Genomic DNA, 16546 nt, shown 5'->3' with positions numbered 1-16546 from the left:
GGGAGGTGGATGAGAGCTTGAGGAAGGCCCAGAAGGGGCTGAGAAAGGAAGGAGGCAGAGAGAGAGGAGGGCTGTTAGGAGGGGTGAGCAGACGGAGACCCGGCTCCCTGAGCGATGGGGGCAGCGGGATGGAGGCCGGCGGGGCGGGCAGGCGGCAGGCAGGCCGTGCACACTTGCGATCCATTCACATTGCGGACGTCACATGGTTCTGTCTCCGCCCAGTGGGCCACAGCGGCAAAGCAGGCTAAGTGTAGGCAGACTTTTGGCAGCGCCTGGGTCCCCTGCTTCGGGCAGGCCCCCCTCCACCCTGGGGCTTGGCCAATCTGAGCAGGGTGCAGGCAGGGGGCTGGCTGGGCTGGGGGTGGGCGTGGGGTGGGGTGTGGGGCTGCTCAGGTGTGGAGACTCCGGCTCTCTCTCCCACCCAGGGTTCCTAGTCTGGCTCTGGGTTTCTGGATGTCTGGAACGTCTGTCTGCATTGGATCCCAGAAAGCCAGGAGTAGCCTGAACCCGGCACCACGAGATGGAAGAATGTTTGGAAAGCAAAAAGCCAAAATAAAGGGCATGTCTCCCACAAAAGAAATGCTGAATGGGTCACCCTGGTCTCCTGAGACCCTTCCCTATCCCCTGCTCCCGCAAGCCTGTGGGCCAGCCCTGGCTTCCTCCCAGGGTGGCCAGTCTTGCTCAGGCCAGAGCCCAAGGGGGTAGGGGAAACTGAGAGAGGGAAGGTGCCTCGGGACCACGGAATCCACTCTGGAGTTGTCCACACCTGAGGCGACAGAGCTTGCCAAGGGCAGGGGGAGGAAAAAGTCCCAACAAAGAAACCTGAGGAAATGCAGAAAAACTTTTTTTTCCCCCGAGGAAAAAAAAAAACCTGTTGGCTCAATATGTGGGGGTTGGCTCTTGTCACTTGGTTTTTCAAAACCCGATCCGTAAATGCCAAAGCGATCCGCTGCTGCCATAGCCGATGGGGGCAAACCCCGAGGGGTGGGGGGTGCAGAGGGGACACAGAGAAAGGGGTTGTGCCTACCTACGGAGCAACGAGCCCGGCTCGCACCCAAGCTCAGTGACCCGCTGCGCGTCTGCCCTACTCCCAGCCTTCGCTGTGCGTCCAGAGTGCAGCGTGAGAGCAAATGCGAGAGACCAAAACAGACATTCAAAGCGTCATGGGGAGGGGTCAAGGGTGAAGGTATGGCCAAGCTGCTGGGGGGAGAAAGCAGACACACCAGAAAAGCCAAGCCAGTTAGGTGTTTTAGTATCAGGCATCAGGAAGGCCCTATTACCCAAATATCCCTTTTGAGACCTGACCAGCGGTCTGGGTGCAGCGAAGACCCGCCTGCCCCCTGCATGGGCTTTGTCCGCTGCTGGGCCTGGCCCTGGTAGGTGGGCCCTTGGCTACCAGATCTGGGATGCTGCCTGCTTCTCTGCGGGGTCTGGGCTAGGGCGGGAGCTCCAAACCTTGGAAGCTGGAACTCTGGCCTCTGAAGGGGAGGAGGTATGGGGACCCAGCCCCGGGAAGGCGAGAGGGGAATGAGGAACCAGCCAGACGTGTCCACAAAGGCCTCACAAGACGAGGTCGGCGGGAGACCTAGCGGCCCAGGCTGTGCTCGCTCAGGTGTGGCGGCCGCACGGGGAGCCTGAGCCCCGAAGCACCGGCTCCATCCTCTCCTGATCATCCAAACGCCTCCCAGTCAGGCTCAGACCCCCCAGGATTCTGCGATCCCCCCACCAGCGCTGGGGTCCCTGAAAGGGGTCTGCCCTGAAGCAAACCCTAAACCAGGGTTGGAAAGCCTCACCCCCACCTCAGGACATCTGGGAGTGGAGGTCCTGGAAGACTGAGACAAGTCAGTCTACCAGGGAGCTCACAGGGGTCGCTGAAACCAACCCTCTCTGCCTAAGTGAGGCCGGGGGCAGACCAGCCTGGGACTCCTGGGACTCCTCTGAGCTCTGCCCCAACAAGGCAATGAAGCCTTTGGATTTCACAACAGAACTCGGGGATGCAGAGTGGTCTTGATCCTGCACTGCCTACATGCCCTCCAAAGCAGAAACATGTGTTAGAAAATGAGCGTTTGCAAGTTTTTTAACCACTGTTGCATAAAAAGCTTTAAGAAAACAAAAGACAAACAAGCAGCTTAAAAAAAAAAAGATGAAGCTTGAGGTGAAAGCAGTTGACTTTAAACCTGGAAAATGAAAGGCATGCCAACAGCTACCAGGGATATTTGAATAATAGAGAGAGCGCAGACTGCGTTATTCCATCTACCCCTTCTGGGGTGGGGGTGGGGTGGGGTGGGGGTGAGGGGGGGGTAGGGAGGGGGGGAGGGGGGAACAAATGAGGGAAGCGGCAACCTAATGGTCCAGTCAGGACACAGCAAGAGAGACAAGGCACACGGATTTAGTTAAAAATGAACTCGGTATGTTTAATAAAGCTTGGTATTACCAAAATCGCGGTACAAACATCAAGTCACACGCCCACACGACAGAATTCCATTTACAAAACGTCCCCTGGGAGGCCTCCGCAGCCATGGCCACGCCAGGAGGACCCACCCAGGCCTGCGGTCCAGGGGCGGGAAGGCGAGGGGAGGGGGCAGGCGGGCGGAGGTGGGAGAAGGGGAGGAAGACTAAAAACAGTCCATATAAAAGCTCCAAAAGAGCCAGCCAATGGTATTATCACAATGATACAGGTACAAATAAAAACAAAAATTAAAGGACCCAGGCTGATACGGCAGGCTACGCTGCCAAGAACCGGACGGCCGACCTGGCCGGGCCATCCCGGCGGCTCCCGGCCGCCCTCCCTGCGCTCGCGCTCTGCTCTCGCTCTCGCACTCACTCGCTCGATAGGAAACACGGAAGGTTATTTTGTGTTTGGAGCTAGTAACCTTGGTCAAACGAGTCCTCCGAGGAATCGCTGAAGGAGGAACGGGGCTCGACCTCTTGAAGCAGCAAACAAAACGGCTGCTTCCTGCTGGCGGCCGGCTTGGGCTTCAGAGTCCGGGCGCCCGCCAGGCCCCTCCTGGTCAGCTTGGGGCCGCCGGCTGGCTTGCTACTCTTCGCCACCATGCCGCACAGGAGGGAAGGTGTCAGTTTGGAGCTGGAGGGGCCCTGGGCAGCCCACTCGTCCTTCAGGAATTCCTCCTCTTCCTCTGAATCCGTATCTGCAGTCAAAGTAGTTTTTAATAAAGATAAGTCACAGAGCTGGGGGAGGGAAGGGACTAGGGTCTCTTCCATTAGCCTCGGCACCTTTGAGGACACTTTGCCACGCGCCAGAACCGAGGTCCAAACGCCCACCAGCCGTGGAACCAGCAGAGTTCCACCGCCTGGCGTGCTCTTCCCCATCTGGGCCTCATCTCTCGCCTGGGAGGCCTCTGAGCCGCAGGCCCCATACAACCCATCTTCATGGTTTGGACCCAGGCCCTGGCTGGGCCGCTGCTGCCAGCACCACCCACCACATGGCCAGAGGGCGAACAGTCTTTCCCGGCCCTGAGGGAGGTGGAAGCCCCACTCTCAGGAAGGTCTCTGCCCTGCGCAGGGAGGTCACTGCCGAGTCCAGTCCACCCCACAGGACTGCAGCCAGCCCACGGGCTCCTCGTGGGGAGGGAAGCAGCCTAAGAAGGGAAGGACTCAGGTAAAGCCCCTCTTTCCCAAAACACCAGCTCGCAGTGGTATTCGGGGCAAGCGTGTAAAGACTCACAACCCAGCTTCCTGCTCGGCAGTCAGCACAGCGGCGTCTGACGAATGGCACTGCGGCTCCCAGCCCTACCCCGTTTCTTTTCCTATCCGAGCCGGGGGACCAGCATGCTGGTTCTGGCCTCCCACACGTCTCCAGCCTTGGAGCTGCTTGAGGCTTTGGGGAGGGAGCTGTCAAGTGGGCACAGCTCTGGCCCCTTCCAATCCCTCCCCAGGCAGACTCACACCACTTTGGTCTGTTCTACACACGAGGCTGGTGAGCAAGATTCCATCCAACAGAAAGGCTCTGCAGCCAAAGGCTGTAATCCCTTCATCTCGTCAAATCCGTCCCAAAGACGTTAAGGAACACAGCTGCCCTCCCCAAGTCCAAGAGAAGGAGGGAGTGAGACAGAGAGTGTGTGTGTATGTGTGTGCACGTGCATATGCTGGGGGGCAGGGGTTCTCTGGCTGCCTCCTCCAACATCTATGCTTTCCGCTCAACACCCAACTTCAGGGTGGTCTGGCAACTCTGGGTGGGACGAGGACACGCCTCTGCCTGTCCCCCAGCCACAGCTCTCCCTCCTGTGTGCTCCATCCTGTCCTTCTTGAAGCCACTTGCCAGGCTGGACAAGTCCGTGCGTGACAAGGACCAACTTGGCTTCCCACCAGAACCCAAGCAAGCCACCGGATCCCTACAACCCACAGTGAAAATGCAGGAGGGCGACGTTCTCTCTGCCCACGTTCTCTCCTCCCGATACAGCATCTCAAGGCTAGGAAACACCTCGACTTCTTTGTGACCCTGCATGCACGCATTTACAGGGAAGGCAAAAAGACTAATGTGAAAAATAGAAGAGGCGCACTCTCTCCACAGCCAGCCACTCTCTCCACTCTCTCTCACATCACAGCCACCAGCTGACTGCAGACAGGCCTTCTGACCACCCTGGGGCAGCATTAACCCACTTCTCTCAACTGAACAGTGCAGTTTTAAACAAGAGCGCAACAGAGATGAGCAATCTGAACACTGCTTTGCGTGCCTACACACATCTGCCACAGTGGACTTGGCAGCTTAGAGCCCCCCCACCCCCTGCAAAGACCTCAGCTTATCTCTGGACTCTAGCCTGAACCCCCACCTCATCCCCCTGTAAGAGGGGGAGAGCAGAGGATCCTTCCAACACCAGCCAGGCCACATCCACTGAAAGATCAAAGGAAAAGCAATCCCTGCTCTCTGTGATATTCCAGAACAAGCAAAGGAAAGCCCTTCCCTTCTCCTTCGGAACTACAAGTCTCTAGAACTGGCGCGAGGCAGCCAGGGGCCTGGGCAGTGCCGCTCAGCTCACACCCACCTGAATCTGAGGTGTTTCGGCCACCGATCCCACCTAGGGGACATAAGGCACAAAAGTAGATCCTTGCCCCCCCACCCATGAGCATCAAGGCTGGAGACCCAGGGTAACCAAAACCAGGAACGTTAAAATCCAAAGACACCAGCAGCAGCTTCATCTCGCGCCAGATGCCTTCTCCCAGCTGTTCACCCACCCAGCGAGCTCACTTAGGGCTATGGACAGCACTCCAGGGGCAGGCCATGGTATCTTAACTCTATAGAGACTTTCTTTCCTTAAGAACACACTCCATTTCTTGCCCTTTAACAGTCATCACCCTCGCCCCCGACCCTATGGACTAGACAGAGCCGATGAAAGGCCCAGTCATACAGACGCACGCAGTCACCAAGGAGAAAGCTTTCTACCCAAGTCATGCCCTGGGGTCCCCCTCGAAGAAACCCGCGGACAGATGCCTGGAGGCAAACAGCCCCTCCCCGGCCTTGCTGCGGCGACCACAGCCCTGGGCAGCCACCCATCCTGGCATTACACGCTCCGCCCAGGTACTTACTGAGCACCTATTAGGTGCCAAGCGGCGGGCTCTGGGCCAGCGGACGGGTGTCGGGGGTGGGGGTGAGGACAAGGCCGTCCGGACTCCGGAAACCCACGCTCCCCCAGTTCCCAGACAAGAAGCGCCAAGGCCGCAGGCTCCGCGTAAACTCGGTGCCTCAGTGCCACCAGCTGTTACGTTTCAGGGGCCCGAAAGCCGCATGTGGTTGGCGGCTGCCGCCCAGGCAGCAAATACGCAGCGCCCATCGTGACGGGCCATCCCGCGCCGCTGACTCTGACGGGCTGGGCCCTGCCTCAGCATCTATCCTCGGAAACAAACCGGGTAACCACGTGGAGGGCCGTCGCAAAGACAACAGGAAAGGCCGCCCTGGTGTGTGCTCCATAGACGCCTTCCTCACTAACACTGAGCTCGAGGACTGGCAGCCGCCTGACGGCGGGAGCGACCCGGTCAGCTCTATGGTTTTCACGAGCGACCGCTCTAGGCTGAGCAGCCGCCAACTCTGTAGCACAAGGCCTCCACACAGATGGCCTTAGCGCCGACCAACGGAAGGCGGGTACGGGAGGGCTGGCGGACTTCCGCTCCCACCCGCCCGCCAATCACGAGTCCCCACCAATCACAGGTGGCTGCCCAAAGAACAGTGCCCATTCATCACAACCACCTCCGTTTCCGGCCTGGTACCGGCGCCAAAGCGGAAAAAGAGACCATCACCAGAGGCCATCGAGCTTTCGAGGCCAAAAGAGGAGGAAAGGAAGGAAAGGGAGGAAGAACAGCCCTGAGGCGGCGCGGCCCACTACTTACTGTAGGAGTAACTGCTCACTTCCGAGGCGAAGGGGGAGTGGGTCGACTTGGGCTGGCCTCTGGCCTTGAACCCCACCTCCATCTTCCTGGCTTTGGCGGCCCTTTTGTGTTTACCTTCTCGCGAGGCTTTCAGAGACAGGCTGAGGCCTTTGGCCAGCGCCTTCCTGTCCTTGCCCAGCAGGCTGTCGTAGGGCGTCAAGTACCTGCCACAGCCCCCGCTCGCTTTTGATTTTCCCCCAGAACCATCTGAGAACTTGAAGGGCGACTTCAACTTGTCCTGCTTTGTGAGGGAGAGGGCTTTGTCTAGCTTGCTTGCCAACTGCTCCTGGTCGCTAGCCATCTTCTTCTTCTTAATCTTTAGCTGGAAAGGGAAGTTGGGAAGTCGTGGGGTTAAGACATTTGACACCCACAGTGGGTCTCAGTGCATGAGCTCAGACGAACCTGGGCTCCTCCTCCCTGCCTCTGTGGCTTTCTGACACGTTGCTGAATTCCTCTTAGCCTCAGTTCCTCTACCCTGTAAAATGGGGGTGATTACGCACAGGCAGCACTGGGCTGTGCTGCAGATGAACTGAGAAAAGGCACCTGAAGCTCTTATTAAAGAGCTGTTCCTGTGGTCACAGTTCTCTTCGCCACCGGCTGGCTGTGGCGCTGTGCTTCCTAGGGGGGAGCGTCTAAAACAGTGCTGCCAGGGAGCCAAGGGGAAGAAGGTAGCTGGATTAAGGGAGGAGGGATGAACCCAAAGACGGAAAACCCATATCACAGCACAGCTGATCTGCTTATCTCAGCTGCATAAGCAGGTGATGAAGGTGGCCTCGCAGCCTAAACCAGGCCATCCAGCTAAATGGGCTGAAGCTGCCAAGAAAATGCCTTGAATGTGCCTTGGACGCCTGAAGCAGAAAGAATGATTAGAGATTTCACAGATAAATTCCTGCTTGCGCGTCTCCCATCAGCTGGAGTCATTTGCTGTTGAAACATGCAGCTTCAATGGCCCTCATTTGAACATTTCATTGCTATTTTGTCTCTAATCAGGTAACATTTCATAAGGAGAGAAAAAGTTGGGATAGTGTCAATTAGACAACAAGAGTGCCCTTCACGGTTCGAGAGTACAAAGGATGCTGACGTACAAACTACAAACTGGCTCTCTTCCCCTCCCCACAGACCCACTCTCCCCTATGTAGGTCCTTCTCTCTGACACCCGAGTCAACCGTAACAGCCCCCTCCCACAGGGTTTTTCTGGGAGGGACAACAAGGTATGTTAGTATTCAGCGATGAGGGCCTTCAAGTGGGTGATTTCAATGCTCTGCAGAAACAAGAAAATTCAAGGTGTTGGCGCTCGCCCCTTTACCTCAGGAGAGTTCCCAGAGGAAATTACAATGGCATCAAGCCCTTGTTTCTTCAAACTCCAGAATGGTGAAGCCGCTCATTAAATAATTATACCATGAAACAACTGAGTAATTGCACTATCGGGTTAGGAACTCGCAGTCTCTCCTCTGCACTTCAGCAGAGGGTCACGGAGCACACACACAGGACGAGCTTTCAGCCTCAGCTCCACCTGGGGCTGTGTTACTTCGCCAGCTCTCTGACCTCCCCTGGGCCTTAGTTTCCTGCTCTGCACAATGACCAAGATTGGAGGAGTGGCTCTGGCACTAAGGCAACCACCCTCAACAAAAGCGTTTGCGCCCAGGTTACTATTCCATTTTATCCATAGTGATTCCACAGTTAAGTGTATTCCGAAAATGTCTGCGCAACAGGGCCAGGAGACCCGCAAAGGGGGTGTGTGAGCCCCGGCAGCCCTGCCAGACCCTCTGCCTCAAGCCAACAGCACACCTGAGAGATGGGGCAACCAACCTGACTCATGAAGTCTGACGAGGTTTCGTGCTCGTCCCAAGGCTGGTTCCTCCCCCGGGCTTTCCCTGCTCCGCCGAGGGCGTCGTGGTCCTCCTCAGGCCCCTTGTGTCTCTTCCTCATCCCCGCTCCCAGCTCGTAGTCGTCTGAGGTCAGCAGGGGCTTGCTGCTCAGCCTGAAACCCAGACATGGGACCGGTCAGCAGCCCGGCCAGGCAGCATGCACGGGCCGGGGGTCCGCCCTCATGGCCCTGAAGGGTGGGCTCTGGATGCTGAAGCACAGACTGATGGCAGGCTGACGAGTCTGAAGCACTGTGGTGCCAGGACTCTAGGACACTTGTGAAGGAGGCAGAATGAGTGTTTAATGGGGAAAAAAGAAGAACTTCTCGAAAGCAGTGTCTCTGCCGGCCCCTTTCTCTCTTGTGCTCCTTCACGTACACACACACACATCTCGTCACGGTCAGAGACCTCCGTACCCAAGCACGCCAAGAACACGGACCAGAAATGCAACAGACATCCACCAGGATGGCGCGGGGGTTACAATCAAGAGCTGCTGTGAAGGAGCGCCTCGCTGTGCTGTGCCTGAGCATTCAGGCCAGGGTCCTGGTGGCCCGCTTCACGCTAACGCCTCACAAGTACTAATAAGACAGAAGTAACTTTTACCAGGTCTCTACCGTGCGTCTCACTCCGTGTCTGTGTTTTAACCACAAAACAACACTTGGTTCCACACACTGCTCTTTATAGAGGAAGGTGCTCACCTACAGGAGCTAACACCTGGCCCACGGTCACAAGGCGCAGCAGACCTGGGACTCGGCAGGAGGCGCACCCACCTCCCCAGCGGCTCCACGTGAGGGCAGCCCCAGCCTCTGCTTGCTCCTCCACGAGTGGCCTTCCCCACCCGCCTGTGGCTGGTAACAGGGTATTTCTCTCTGCATCCTCTGGTCAGTCAGGGACATCCAAGCTTAAATGCAAGACAGGGGGGCTCTTGGGGCTGTCTTCTCCTGCGGCTGTGAAGGTACCCTGTGGCCCCTCTGCTTCCTCACCCAAGCCCTGCTGGCCGCCTGCCCTGCTGGCCCAGGCTGAGGCGTGCTCCGAAGGCCCGGGGAAACCGCAGCACCGTTCCTCTATCCACAGCTAACCCAGAGGGAGCGCTCTCGCTCCAGCCACATGTGGCTCCAAGGAGCCTCTCCCCAGCGTGCGTGGAGGCGGAGGCCCCAGACACAGGGAGCACCCCGGGCACAATGCACCGGGAGCCCGGGAGTGACGCCGCCCATCACAGAGGGAAGCAGGCCCTAGCCGCAAAAGACGCCAGTGCGGCAGGAAGACGGGCCTGACTCTGGGGTGACGCTCAACTTGCTGGCTGGGGTGGGTGTGCCTGTCCGCTCCACGCTCACCCTCCTGGCCAGCCCGGGGCAGCGCGCCGTGCTGCCCGCGAGCTGCCGATCCCGGCGGGTCAGAGCCTGAGGGACACCAGGTCCCCGGCGCTGACACAGGCCCCACACGGGCCCGCGCGCCTCCCCTCCGAGCTCTGTGCCAGTCCCCGACCCACCGAGGGGCCAGCCTTACTTTCCGCTATGGATGCGGCTCTTCCCTCTCTTGCGGGGGGGCGACAGGGCGCTCAGGGCGTGGGTCCGTTTCCGTGGCCTGCCAGGGCCTCTGCGTGCCAAGCTTCTATGGGGTTCCTCGCGCCTGTCCCTTAAAGAGAATCACACGCTGGGCTGTGAACCCGGGGGTGGGGTGGGGCGCGGAGAAGGGGGCGCACGGAGCGCACACGTCACTCGGGGCCACGCACACCTGGCGGCCTGCACGGCGGACCTCCTGAGCGCGGCGCCTACAGAGCCCGGGCCGCGGGGCGCACTCACTCGGAATCGCGGCGCCGCTGCAGCTTCACCAGCTCACGCTGCTTCTCCTTGTACTGGCGCTGCACCTCCGCCAGCCGCATCCGGAAGTCCAGCTCCATAGCGTCCATGCTCTCCAGGGAGGACTTCATGGCGTACATCTGTGGGGAGCGGCGGGTGAGCGTGGGGTCTCACAGCAGGGACGCCACCCTCACCAAGACTCCCCGTGTGCACGCCAGGGACCAGAAAGCCAACCCTGCGGGGCCGTGTCCAGGCTGAGGTGGCCTGCAAGTGCCTCTCGGGCAGGGCTGGCATCTGTCACGCGCACATCTGCTCTCCTCGAGCCCCCAAGCCGTTGCCCACGGGACACACCCTGGACACGTGATCACGTGGTACACTGAGGCCAGGGAAGAGGAGACAACTCGCCAGGGACCGTCCCACAAGGTGGTGGTGGAAGCTGGGAGTGCAACAGGTTCCCCTAAGCGTGCACCCTGCCAAGGCCCAGGCCAGGCAGCCTCTCTGGGTGCACCCCGTCCTCTGCCCAGCCCGCTCCCCCGAGCCACACCCAGGACGCCTCACCCGCTCGTCCTTCTTCTGCATCCAGCTGTACTTCTTGTTGGGGTTCAGCTCTCGTGGAAGCCGCAGGTTCTTGAGCGGATCCACGAAGGGGCCGTCCAGCACCTCCTTCAGCACGTGGCTGCTGGCCGCCAGGAGGCTCTCCAGCGAGGGCCGCACGGGCGGGCCCCGCTCTGCACCTGTGGGAGGAGGCAAGTGAGCCCACACTCTGGGGGCCGGGCTCACGAGCACCTAGGCGACCCTCCTCAGATCCCTACCTGGGAAGAGGACACGGGTCAGGGTCCTGTCCTTCACAGCACGTCCACTCACAGACGCGCAGGTGGTCACCAGAGAACGGCAGAGCCGCGCCCTAACAAGGCAACTCTCTTTCTGCTTATCTGTCCTGAAAATCTTCCACAAGGACTATGCGTGGTTTTCACCATGAGAAAAAAAATAACCCCATGATAAGTTCTGTAAATTGCGAAAGTCACATGTGCACATGATAAAAACCACAAACCAAGCAGAGAAGTGTCATGAAACACAAGCCTTCTTCCTCCCACCACCAGGCCCCTCCCAGAGGATGCCTCTGCAGACACTGCGTGGCAGGTGGTTCCAGAAACTTTTACACACATTCAAACATGGGTAACACCCAGGCATCCTTCACAAGCAGAAAGTGAAAGTGAAGTTGCTCAGTCATGTCCGACTCTTTGCGACCCCCATGGACTGTAGCCTACCAGGCTCTTCTGTCCATGGGATTTTCCAGGCAATAGTACTGGAGTGGATTGCCATTTCCTTTTCCAGGGGATCTTCCCGACCCAGGGATTGAACCCGGGTCTCCCGCATTGTAGACAGACGCTTTACCATCTGAGCCACCAGGGAGGTCCTCGAGTTTCACAAGCAGAAATCGGCACCCATCAATACACACCGCATCACACTCTGCTCGTTGCTACTCAACGTGTTTTCCCATTAGCACAAAAATACGCATGCATGCTATAGCTTGAACCCGAACAGAAAGTGCCATTTCTGTAAGTCAGAACCACTAGAATATCAGCAATTTTATGCAGCGAAACCGAGTAACAGCAGCCTAGTTTTCTCTCGGATCAATAAGCTTTAATTTACCTAAACAATCCCCTGCTGATGGCATTCAGGTGGCTCCAGATTTTTTTGTTTTTTTTTGGTAGTGAACAGACAGGCACTGTCTCCAGAAAATTCCTGTCTGTGCAATTAACATGATCAAGGTGTGTGCGTTTATCTCTCATGAATATTCCGACTGCCCTTCAGAAATGCTGCAGCAACTCAGGATCTCAACGGTGGTACCTGAGAACCTATTTTTCCACAGTCTTTCTACCAAAATAACATGAGTTTTCATTTTCCAACTGATGTTTCCTTTGTGATGTAACATATGATCAATTTTTGAGAACGGTCTGTGTGTATCTGAGGGGAAAAGTATATTCGCTTTTTAAAGAGAGAGTTTTTAAAAGTTTTTATTAATTTAGCTGCACTGGGTCTTCGTTGTGGCATGCAGAACCGTTAGTTGTGGCATGCCAACTCTTAGTCGGGGCATGTGGGATCTACTTCCCTGTCCAGGAATCAAACGCGGTCCCCCTGCATTGGGAGCGTGGAGTCTAAGCCACTGGACCACCTGGGAAGTGCCGGAAAAGTTTATTGCTTACAACCAACGTGCAGAATTCCCTAACTTCAGCCTTAACAAATGTATCGCCCAGATCAGGGCTTCTGACCCCTGGCGCCATTCACATGGCCGTGGGCTCGAATCTCTGCTGCAGGGCGGCTCTTGGGCATCATCCTGGGACACTGAGAGGCGTCCTCGCCATCACCACTAGGTGTCAGCAGTGCTCCCCTCGAGTCACAACCACACGTCACCGGTGGGGAGGTGCGAGTCCCTGCTTTTGGTCTTCTGTGTCTTTGGGACAGACACTGAGGCCACAAAGCAGTGAACCCCACCAGCCTCAAGCATTGGCACTAGACTGAAGCATGTGGCCCACACCCCAGGTGACACACCCCACCCCAATCCCTTCAAGGTCCTCCGAGCTGTAAGTTTCTTAGTTGCTGGATAAGGCAGGGGAGAGTTGCTTCATCAGAGGGGACCACACAGTGACTCCATCACCTGCTTCACCCTCCAACGTACCAGCCTCGCTGGGGTCCCCAGGACACAGAGGGCAGCCTGGTGGCCCGAGGGCAGCAGCTGTGTGCCCCCAAGTCCACATGGAAAGCCCTAACACCATCACAGCTCGGAAGGCAGAGCCTTTCAAGAGGGAACAAATTAACACGAGGGTGTCAGGGTGGGCTCTGTCTGATCCAGCGAGACTGCATCATCATAAAAGGGGACGTTTGGCTACACGGACACACATGGAAGAATTCCACAGGGAAGGGTGGCTGTCCACAGGTCTGTGGAGGAGAGATGCCTCAGGAGGAACTAACCCAACCCTGCTGACACCTGGGTCTAGAATGCCCAGCCTCTCGAGTCATGAGAACACATACTCTTGTTACTCAAGACTTGTCCCCCTGCCCCGCCCCACCGCGCTTGTATGTTTATTACAGCAGCCCGAGCTAATACCCCAGCCCTGCAGCTGTACCAACGCGGAGGTGACCTGGGAACCAGCCCAACACTCACTGGAACCTCCACAGGACCAGCCGTCCATCACAGAGACTATGGTGCCAGAGGGCGGGAAGGACGGCCACTCGCCTTGGGACACCCGTGCTTGCTGCCCACGGGTGGCTGCGTGGGGCAGGAGTGGGGAAGTGGGAGTGGCGCCAGGAAGTGATGGGGCCGTGGGGCAAGCTGGAGCCCTGGACCACTCGCGGCCCAGGCCTGCAGGCCCTCGGCAGGGCACCGACGCTTAGGGTCCGTTCATGACTGTCGGAGGCAAAGGGCCCCCAGGCCCTCCCCTGCACGCCGGCGCCTCCAAGCGCCCGCTCCAGCCTGACGCCGGCCCCCACCCCGGGATCACAGAGCCCACGCTCAGGCCAGCAGACCTGCACTGCAGAGTGCCGAGGGCACTGCAGGGCACCACCAGGAGCATCCGTGTCCACGCCAGCCGCTGGGATCCCCCTGAATGCGCCCCTCCCACTGCTTCCCCGCTTCAGAAACCTTTCTTCTCTTCCAGCAACTCGGGTCAGAACCCTTAGCCTCGTCCTTACACACCAACTGCAGTCCCTTCACAAAGCCTGCCAGCTCCAACTTCCACCCAGAACCCACCTGCCCGCACCTGTGCACCCCTCACCACCCTGGGCCTGGATGCAGACGGGAGCCTCTACTGGGTCTCCCCACCCCAGCATCAGCCCCCGCACAGCCCCCAAAGAGACCGCAGTGAGGTCTGATCCTATCAGTGCAACGCAAATCCTCCTTCCAGTGGCCTCTCATTTCACTCCAAGTGAGTAAAAGATGACCCCCCCACAGTGATCCCACTTCCCAACACCCACTCTCCCCTCTGGGCTCCCCTCCAGCCCCTGGCCTCCTCACCTTTGTTCTACCCTGGGGCAAACAGTCACCCCAGGGCCTTTGCACTTGTTATTCCTTGAGCCTGGCATGGTTTTCCCCTGAAGAATCTCCCTCCCCCACCTATTGAGAGGGGCTTCCCTGGCCATCTGCTATGGGAGACCACCTTCCCACCCCTGCCCTGTCCCCCCCCACTGTTTGGGCCTCCCGCTTGTCACCCCAACAGTGCTGAGGGCCGCACGCTGAGAGCCTGGTTCACTGCTGGTACCCAATATTGCCGGGTGTATAGGAGGAGCTAAATGAATGCATGAATCAGGCAGCAGCGTGAAGACAGGCAAGAGCAGGCAGAAGCCCCCAAACTTGGTGACCCATCCTCAGCATTCTCCTTCCCAGAGGCCCCTTGGCCTGTGTGGTCCCCACTGAAAACCCACCAGTTGGCAGGATCTAGACAGGTGTGTCTTCTGGGGGTGGGGGTGGGAAATTTGTACGGAACTATTTAAATGAAAGAAAAGAAACAATTAACTTGAACAACAGGAGTCCCTTGGTGATCCAGTGGTTAAGAATCCACCTGCCAATACAGGGGACACAGGTTCAATCCCCGGTCCAGGAAGATTCCACGTGCTGCAGAGCAGCTAGGCTCGTGCACCACAACTCAAGAGAGGACACCGCAGCGAGAAGCCAGAGCGCTGCAATGAAGAGCAGCCCCCCACCCCCTGCAATGGGAGAAAAGCCCGAGCACAGCAACCAAGAAAAGAAAAAACCCCACAAAACAACAGACGCCTGCGGGGAAGGAGGTGTCACTCATCCAAGCTTCCAGGAAAGGGGGCATTGGACCCTGATGACAAAAGAGATCTGGTTCTGACCCAGCAATTCCACCCCTGGGAACAAACCCCTAGGAAAGCAGAGGTGCGGACAAAGATTTTTCTCCAAGAGTAATCATCACGTTACTTACAACAGCAAAAGGAAGGGAATAAAATTATAGAAAAAAAGGCAAATTAAAATGCCTGATAATTGAGGATTGGGTCAACTGAAGTCTGGGGCCTCCTCTGGCCAGAAAACTGCGTAGTTCCAAAAAATTGTTTAAGAACGCACAGTTTCAAAAATGTTTAATAAAGGATATACTAAGGGAAAAAGAAGGCTGAGTGCCGAAGAACTGATGCTTTTAAACTGGGGTGCTGGAGAAGACTTGAGAGTGCTTGAGAGTCCCTTGGACAGCAAGGAGCTCAAACCAGTCCATCCTAAAGGAAATCAACCCTGAATATTCATTGGAAGGACTGATGCTGAAGCTGAAGGTCCAATACTTTGGCCACCTGATGCAAAGAGCTGACTCATTGGAAAAGACTCTGATGTTGGGAAAGATTGAAGGCAGGAGGAGAAGGGGACAACAGAAGATGAGATGGTTGGATGACATCACCGACTCGATGGACATGAGTTTGAGCAAGCTCTGGGAGTTGGTGATGGACAGGGAGGCCTGGCGTGCTGCAGTCCACGGCATCACAATGAATCGGACAAAGAATCGGACACGACGTAGCGGCAGAACAACAACAAAGTGGAAAAGGCAGGTAACAAAACATTGCTTCAAAATGGTCTTAATTATAGAAACTCGTTCGAGTGTAGATATTCTAGAGGAAATACAGCTGAACACCCGGAACTGCTCTTACGACCTCCCCCCAGCTGAGCGCCACCCTGCCCCCGCGAGTGTTCTGGCTGGACGGCAGACTGGCAAGGCTGCGCCTGACTCTTTGGCTCTTTACGTATTTCTTGGAGCACTTCGATTTCTATGTTGAACATCAGTGCTTTTGTGCCAGCCCAGAATTCACTGAAGACACTTTCTTTCTGCTGAAGGCACTCCATTCCTTCTGAGGATGACCACCCACCTACACACACACCTACATCCTGGAAGTGACTGCTCCCCCATCCAGGGCTGGGCAGGATCAGCCCAGTCCATCCCATCTCCTGGGATACAGACTTTGCTTCTGCAAAAAGCATGAACCACAGTCAGCCAACTACTGAGTGTATCACAGCATCTCTGCCAGAGCTACCAGGAGAGAGGTGGCCTCTTCTGTGTGTATGCTGGCTGCAGTCCATGGGCCGTGGGCTTGGGAGAAGTACCAGTGACCCACGAGGAAAGTGCACCCCCCCGAATGAAGCCAATAGAAAGCAGGGAAGCTATGAGAGGGAGGGACAGGGAAGAGGGAAAAAAGAACTCCTGATGACTTGACTTGGGTTTGAGCACCTGGATGCAGCCATACCTGAAACATGACCTCATTACTGACATATTGTGATTCCACAAGCCAATAAAATTTCCCCGACTTTTTCTAAGCCAGTGAGTCTTGGTCATTCCCAGTGCAAAGCATCCCGCTAATTCACCACTGACAGAACAAGGAGAAATTTCACCACTAAGAAAGCCATAAGCTGGTTACATGACAATGTGACTACATACCACCACCCTGTACGTTTAAAAATGGTTAAGGTGGGGCTTCCCTGGTGTCTCAGTGGTCAAGAATCTG

At 57.0% G+C, this 16546-nt stretch overlaps 1 protein-coding gene across 5 annotated transcripts in view; it reads right to left on the bottom strand.

Moving 5' to 3' along the window:
- The window catches only part of TNRC18 (trinucleotide repeat containing 18), an 84858-nt gene that overhangs the window by 26121 nt on the left and 42191 nt on the right, over positions 1–16546 (bottom strand). For 4 of the 5 annotated variants that reach the window (XM_055562681.1, XM_055562682.1, XM_055562683.1 and 1 more), the window contains 6 exons: positions 10604–10779; positions 10049–10185; positions 9753–9881; positions 8191–8362; positions 6343–6703; positions 2874–3149 (listed from right to left, as the gene is read on the bottom strand). In XM_055562681.1, the coding sequence (XP_055418656.1) occupies positions 2874–3149; positions 6343–6703; positions 8191–8362; positions 9753–9881; positions 10049–10185; positions 10604–10779 (1251 nt within the window). The remainder of the gene's footprint in view (positions 1–2873; positions 3150–6342; positions 6704–8190; positions 8363–9752; positions 9882–10048; positions 10186–10603; positions 10780–16546) is intronic. The other variant, XM_055562684.1, reaches the window with a different exon arrangement.

Source organism: Bubalus kerabau, chromosome 23 (genome assembly GCF_029407905.1).
Source record: "Bubalus kerabau isolate K-KA32 ecotype Philippines breed swamp buffalo chromosome 23, PCC_UOA_SB_1v2, whole genome shotgun sequence".
Lineage (NCBI taxonomy): Eukaryota > Metazoa > Chordata > Mammalia > Artiodactyla > Bovidae > Bubalus > Bubalus kerabau.
This window is presented reverse-complemented; position numbering and strand designations above follow the sequence as displayed.